The sequence below is a fragment of the Protobothrops mucrosquamatus genome, unplaced genomic scaffold, assembly GCF_001527695.2.
Source record: "Protobothrops mucrosquamatus isolate PMUCROS unplaced genomic scaffold, P.Mucros_1.0 scaffold357, whole genome shotgun sequence".
NCBI lineage: Eukaryota > Metazoa > Chordata > Lepidosauria > Squamata > Viperidae > Protobothrops > Protobothrops mucrosquamatus.
The window spans coordinates 663,237-671,045 of NW_015386692.1; the positions used below are offsets into that span (position 1 = coordinate 663,237).

The following is a 7,809-nucleotide window of genomic DNA, read 5'->3' on the forward strand; positions in this document are numbered from 1 at the left end:
GAAGATGTGAACCATGACCCTACAATAAGGGAGTGGAAAATGTCTGGAATGCTATGCGTAACGGAAGAGAAGCAGTTCTAAGCATTCCACCATGCCGTGCTGATGTACTTTAACATTAATAAATGCTTTTAGGAGAAAACATGCCTGAAAGTCCTTTTAAGTGTTTCGTTACTCAGACACATGACATTATGCTTAGAACTCAACACCTTTTACAACAATCTGGGGTCCCGAGCCCCACCCACTCCCTCTAATTTTGAGGGTTCTGGAAAAGACTCGGTGAAGATATGAAAATGCAGGAAAAAAAAGTGTCTGAAGCCAGCTTTTTGACTGCAGCAGATTTCCCGGGGGGGGGGGGGGGAATCGAAGGCCGGCAAGCCGGGCGAGAGAGGAATCTGGCAGATTTCCCAGCTGGGAGCGAGGCCAAAAATGGATGGAGACCTGATAAGCGAAAACTCTGCTGAAAACCAGACAGCATTGTCAACTAAATATCTGTGCCTCAAGTTGCCCAGCAATAAATTGGGACCAAAGTTCTTGGGGCCTTTCCCCATAGTAAGGATCATCAACCCGGTTACCGTAGAGCTAAAACTCCCTAAACTCTTAGGGAAAATTCACCCAGTTTTCCATTGTAGCTTGTTGAAGCCATATCGGGGCTCCACGTTAAGACCTCCTCCGAAGAAGGCACCTGGGCCCCTTGTGGTTGCGGGGCAGACCCACTATGAAGTAAAGTGTATTCTGGACTCTAGAATTTTTAGAGGGAAATTGCAGTATCTAATACAATGGAAGGGATACCCGTTGTCCGAAGCCACCTGGGTGAAATCCAGTGAAGTAAAAGCTAATAGATTGGTCAAAAGGTTTCATGTGAAACACCCCAACAAACTGAAAGATGACCCTTAACATATGCTTTGGTTTGCTTTACAGGATCTGTCCTTTTTGCAAGGGGGGCCGGATGTCAACGCTGCAAATACTGTATATTCTTGCTTTGACAATGTGCAGAACTGTCTGGTATATATATAGTTAAACCAGCAACTAGGAAAGAGGGAGGAGCATAAGGATAGCCCGGGAGAAAGAAACCGGAAGNTGATGTACTTTAACATTAATAAATGCTTTTAGGAGAAAACATGCCTGAAAGTCCTTTTAAGTGTTTCGTTACTCAGACACATGACAATAGGCTATTCGTTACTTTTCTTACCTTCATATTCTCCAGCAAAGATATATCTGTCTATTTGCAAGATAGGTCTCTCTGTGTCAATTCCCTAAAAACATAAAGACAGAAGCACGTTTAGGAGAAAGGAAATCAGTGGATTCAAAGCATGGTCTAAGCTGGGTGATATTTCTAAAATTGATAAAATTGACATGTCATTACAAAATGTTTATGCATGGACAGACATTTATCACTGCCATTTGTAATGAGCAGGAATACCCAGATATCATGAGTATTCATCAGTGCCCTGAATATGCTTTCTAGAATAAGTAAGCTTGGATAAAATGGGCTGTTGGTTGTGTCTTTGGTACCGGTATTACTAATAAAAATTTACCACATCTAATTGGTTTTAACTTGAAGAGAATTCTGCCAAATTCAGATGGAATAAGCTAAATTTGAGTTTGGCAAACAGGAAGTGAGCAGAGCAACGCATTTTGTTCTTCCCTAAGACACCAAGAAATCTACAAATAGCAGAAAAATTGCTGTATGTTTTAAAATAGAAAAACAATGATAAACAGGTTTCAATTATGGAATGCTTTAGCAGATTGGTTGCTAAATGCAATAACAATGGCACATGAAGGAAGCAAAGTATCCATGAGAATACTTAGTAAATCATAAAACAAAGAGCAGGGCCAAGATACATGATGTCCCCTTGATTGTGCAAATGTATAAGGAATACTTGGTGATATTAGATGTATGTTGGTTGATGAACATACTGTATATATACTTTTGTATACAAATGATTCTGATTCGTTGGCTAACAGTCAAAAGGTTTTGCAGCACATATTAGATAACTTGTAGTAAGGAATATGAATCTGGAAATCAATGTATCTAAGATAGCTATGTTTGATAAGGAAAATGGCATGAATAACTATAAGTTGTATATAACAGTGGATAAATCTATAATAAGAATGTGAATTTGTGTAGTCTGTTGTAATGAATGGAAGAATGTGGTCTATTGTAATGAATGTTTGTTGTAAGAAGCAAAAAAGGCTGAGTAAAAGATGACATTTGTGCCCTCTATTGAGCAGAAACAAATTAAACTACTCCTGCCATTTCAAAAGATTTTGAATACAATCACAATTGTACTTTTTAATAAAAAGATAGATTAATCTGTACTATGTTAAAAACACTCACCAAAATCTTGCATTTATTATCACATTTTTCCAGAAAGTCTGAATCGATTATTCCGGACAATTCTACCACAACTAATTGTTCCTAGGGAAAAAATTACAAAACATTTTAAATAGTGTATTTAACAGCTCAAGTCTTTTAGCCTGGCATATATACCCATTTGCAAATATACATTGTTGTCAGAGACCTTTTCTATACCCCGCACCTCTAGAATGCTTCTGATATATTCTCGCACCCCTTACAAATTTCAAAATAATGGCAACGAATTATGCATATACACTATAATTTTGAAAACCCAAGTTTTCGTACCCCCTGGAATATCGTCTCACACCCCCGGGGGTGCAAGCACCCCTGGTTGGGAACCCCTGTCATAGACATTTGTTGAAGAAGACACACTATACCCCAATCATCATTTCTTACGTTGCAATATGGATGTTTAAGTATGACTATGACACTATGAAAAAGCAGCTAGCCAATGCTTTCTCTATCATTTCATCCAAATGTAAAATACTGTGGAAGTTATTTGTATCTTCCTCTGATATTGGTTTATCCTTGTCACTAAAGAACCAAATGAGCTAATATGGTATAGGAATTAGCACGAGAGAGATCTAGGGTTTGTTTTCTTCTTGTTCACAGTGTAAGTAGTCACTCTCTCTCTCTGCCAGATCTATTCCACAGGGTGGTTGTAAGAAAACAATAATGTAGGATTTTATGCATGCCACCATATAAGCTGCCTTTAGTGGGGATTAAATCTAGCAGAAGAATAAGTAACCATGGTATTTCAAACTTAACATTTCCCCTCCCCCTCAAAAAAGTTGATTTTTTATATTGCCTCTATATCGCTTCACTACTCTTAACAGTTAACACATACAGGACAAACTTACATAAATTAATTGGAATATAGAACAGAACTATGTTCTGTCATTCTACATCGCACCCTTAAAAAGATTACATATGTGCAATTTGGAAAGACAATTCTCCACATTTGGTGATGAAAGTTATTTCTTTCTAATAAGGGTAGTAAATATGTTAAAGTTACCAAGTAAATGAAATAAAATACAAATTAAATATTTATATCCTAAGGTGCCCCCCTTTTTTTTCAAAGGGAAAAGGGCTAGATCTCATGAGATCCAGATTCCTCCCAAGCTATAGAAAAGGATTCCACTTCTAGAGAGCTGCGCTCATGAATCAACCACGGACAGATGTCACGCTTTCAAGGCCCAGCCAGCAGTGCTGGTTAAGGCTTATATGGGAACCAACGTCTAAAACATCTGGAGGACTGCAAATTGGGAAAAGCTGAAGTATTTCAACTGCCCCGAGACGGCTCAAAACAAGGACGATAAGCAGCAGTGCTCCTTATGAGCCTCGGCGCCTCCTTACAGATGAAGTGGGGCTTACACTGAGGTGGGGATTCACCTTAGGAAGGAATAGGCTGAAGATCCTTTCTTTCTTTCTTTCATCAATTCTTCCTTTCGTAAAAGCCAGCCAGCCAGCCAGCCTATAAGTGGACTTGCGAGCGCTCTTATTTGCTGCAGGTGTTGTGTGGCATTAATGCAGCATAACACATTGAAAAGCGAAGGGTCCTTGGTGCTCTCGTGCTTCTTTGCAGACTTTATATTACCCAAACTAGGTAACATCCTAGCACTGATGCTGTTACCTAGTTTGGGTAACGAAACGTCTGCAAGAAAATAATCAAGCTCAGCGGGCACCAAGGACCCCTCATTTCAAACCTGAGCTACAAATATTCTCCTGTATTGGTACGTTGGCTGCAAGGCAACCCGCAGGCAGCGAAATCCCCCGCGACATCTTTCGAGACTCGGCGATCCCGAAGGAGAGGAAGTCCCCTTCCCCGACGGTCGTTTGGACGCCGCTCAGAGGCATCTTGCAATGCACGCGATCGCATCCCGCTGGGCTCTCCCCCTTAAACCCACCTCGACCTCTTCGGCTTCCTGTGCCCCACCCGCCGCTTCCATGCTACCAGGGCCTCCGCCAGTTTCACGTGACGCTCCCGCCGCCATCTCAGCCGAAACATCTCACGTCTTCCGAGGCAGAAGCGCCGCCAGGCGGGCGGAGGGGGAGTTTTGTGTTGTGGGTTGGCGCGAACTTCGAGCTTAGCGCCCTTGTTTTATTTACCACGGCTTCTTCACGACTTAGTCGGATTGAGGAAACAGTGGATCCGTTCACCGGGGATAAGCGCCTGGTGCGCAGAATAAGTAGTCCGAAGCACTCTAGTTCGCCTGCAAACATTGCTTTTTCCTCCTTTACGATTCGGTAGAAGCGTCTCTTAGCCCAGAATTTTCTCTCGAAATACAAATGAATTAGGCTTAAATTATCCTAGTATCATGTAAGAGTCAGCTCTCTGGAGAAGACGGATGTTTGTTGGGAAAGGTGGCTGGAAGAAGAAAACGACCAAGCAGCAAGGTGGATGGACTCAAGTTACAGTTGTAATGAATACAGATTGGACAGGCTAAGGACAGGTGATGGAGAGCATCAATTTAGACATTAAGAGTCGACGATAATTTTGTGGCACTTAATTCATCAATCAGAAGCAGTCTCCCAGTTTTTAATTTTTAGAGAAGGGTGATTGAGTGTTTGAAAAAAGAAATACTTCCCTCTAACTTTGTCCTGTGGTTTATACTTTGTTGTTCCCACATCCTATGATTTTATTTCTGCAAAACCTCTTTATTAAATCAGTTTCATCTGCTTTATCTGTTATTTGTTGTAAGAAATTTACTGTGAAGGTATTAGGGTGGGGAACAGCTCTGCCCATTAGCATCACTAGGGATGAGAAATCCTACTGCAGTTGTGTAGCTGACAACGTTTCTACAACGTAGGGATTGACTTCATAATTTTTTAAATTTTAATATTTTTTAAAATAAAATAAGATCAAATGGTAGAAACACCATCAAAGCCTGGACCATACTCGTGATACAATTCATTGCTGGAATTATTAACTGGAAATAAGCTTAGCTGGACAATTCGGACAGAAATAGCTAATGACTATTAACCATGTATTACACCTCCACTATGATATGGATTATACCTGCCCTGGAGAAATGGAGGCAGAAGTTTACTTTAGGTCAAACTGTTGAAGAAAAAAAAAGCATGCATTGCTGATTCCATGTAAAAGCCAAGAACAAGCACTGATGCAAATTAAAAACTGAAATTTACTGAATGTGCAGGAAACAAAACATCAGAATAATGTAATACAAACAAGAACAGAATGCAGGGAAGAAAACCATTACATGGTAATTTTTTCAAAAGATCAAGGGGAAAGTGGATAAAGATAAAAGCTAGCAATGGCTTACAATTGGAACATTAAAAAGAGAAACTGGAAGGTTGATTTTGGCTGTGCAAAACCAAACTATTTGAACCAATCCAGCCAAGGCCAGAATTGGAAAAAATCGCCTAATAATTCAAATTGCAGATTGTGCAAAGAAGCAGAAGAAACTGCATGTCATATACTAAGCTTGTGCAAGACCACACAAACTGATTATGAATAGCAATAGCACTTAGTTTTACATGCCGCTTCATAGTGCTTTATAGCACTAATAAATGGTTTACCATCAGCATATTTCCCTCAACAATCTGGGTCCTCATTTTACTTGGAAGGATGGAAGGCTGCACGTCACCAAAATGATTCATTGGAACATCTGTAAAAAATTATGTGCCAGTAATGAAAAATTGGTGGAAACAGACTTGAAAAAGAAATAAAAATGTTTATGTTCTGAACTTATACCTACTCAGGAAAAAAATGATTTCATTTCCAATTTGTTCCTTAAGATTCTCTGAACTGTGCCGTGTACACTTTTTCAATTTTCAATACTTTTGGGTGTTCCTTGTCACATGATAGTTCCAGCATTTATTATATCAGTTGTCTATTTTAGCAATTATTGACAGGGTTGAATGTCATCTGTAAAACATTTTATATCAGTTCTCGCTGAAAGCAGTTTGTAAACACCAGGGCTTTTTTTGTCATAGAAGGCTCAGAACGGAGTTCCGGCATCTTTTTTGGATGGAACCTTGTAGGGTAGGCAAGGCGGGTTGTATGATGTGTGTGAGTTCAGGCACTTTTTTTTTTTTTACACAAAAAAGCACTGGTAAACACTTATTTGTTCCACAATACCTCCTGTTGTTTTATCGGATCTTTGAAGTTTTGCATCCAGGTTATCATATATCAGTGATGGTGAACCTTTTAGAGACCGAGTGCCCAAACTGAAACCCAAAACCCACTTATGCATCGTCGAGTGCCGGGTGGGTGTGGCCCATTGGCTGGGTGTGGCCCATTGGCTGGGTGTGGCCCATTGGCTGGGCGTGGCTGCGGTGGTAACGGCAGACTGGGTGGGACTAAAAAGTTCAATCAATCAATTCCAACTTTGCAAGATTTTTTTTCCCGCGAGAAGTTGAAATTGACTGATTGATTGAACCTTTTTTTTTTGCACACGGCGGCGGAGGCCTAAAGCGAAAAGGTTTTATAAAACCCAGCTGAAGGCCTAGAACTGGGGCGACGGCGCGCGTGCCCACAGAGAGGGCTCTGAGTGCCGCCTCTGGCACCCGTGCCATAGGTTCGCCACCACTGTCATATATGCTTCTATTTGGTTTGTCTTATCTTATCGAAGTTTATATATATGGCCTAATAGATAGATGATCTTGATTCTGTATAAGCATTTCCAATTGTCATCTTTTTAAAAAATTCTCTTTGGTAATTTGTAGATACCGGTACATCAGTCATTGTATGTTCTGACGTGCCACAAAATAGTGAACAATATATAGGTAGTCCTTGGCTTATAGCTGGTCACTTAGTGACCATTCAAAGTTACAACCTATCTGGAAAACAGGGCTTACAATCTGGTTCTGAAGTTTTGGTCTGTTCACCACCACTCATGCAATCACATGACCACACTTTAAGAGGTACTTAGCAACATGGCCACATTTATGGCTACTTATAACATCCTGTGATCATGTGATTGTTCTCAGCAAAATCATTATAACAATGGATTCACTTAACTCAGTTTGTTTTACAACTGTCATATTTGCTTTAATTGCCACCAAAAAATTAAATCACATGGCCACTTTAAAAACCATCATGCTATACGACTGTAATGGACAGGTTCCATTACAGTCCTATGCCAAGGATTACTATAATGGACATTTTTATCTAGTTTGTTCCAATCTGGTCTGGTGATTGTTTTGAATTAAGCTCATACGAAATATTGAACTAAAGGTTACCCAATCACATTTTATCTCAGTCCAACATGTCTGGACTAGAAAATGGAGCTAATGAAGCCATGGACAAACTTGTGAGAATGATGTTAGCTACTTCATAGATTGTGCAAGCTTGATGATTAGAGTTAAAAGGCAGAAATTTTATCCAAGAAATTTACTTCACAGGGCAAATAATCAGGTCTCTGTCAATTATATATGGTTCCATTATAAACCGGTAGCAAGATCTAAAAATGACCTACCAATGTATA

The 7,809-nt window shown here is 39.9% G+C and overlaps 1 protein-coding gene across 2 annotated transcripts in view; it reads right to left on the minus strand.

Moving 5' to 3' along the window:
• GTF3C6 (general transcription factor IIIC subunit 6) overlaps positions 1-4,379 on the minus strand; it is an 8,128-nt gene extending 3,749 nt beyond the window's left edge. For both annotated transcript variants that reach the window (XM_015815644.1, XM_015815643.1), the window contains exons 1-3: positions 4,267-4,379; positions 2,339-2,419; positions 1,190-1,253 (exon numbers count right to left, since the gene is read on the minus strand). In XM_015815644.1, the coding sequence (XP_015671130.1) occupies positions 1,190-1,253; positions 2,339-2,419; positions 4,267-4,353 (232 nt within the window). In that variant the 5' untranslated portion in view covers positions 4,354-4,379. The remainder of the gene's footprint in view (positions 1-1,189; positions 1,254-2,338; positions 2,420-4,266) is intronic.
• Positions 4,380-7,809: the final 3,430 nt, after the last annotated feature.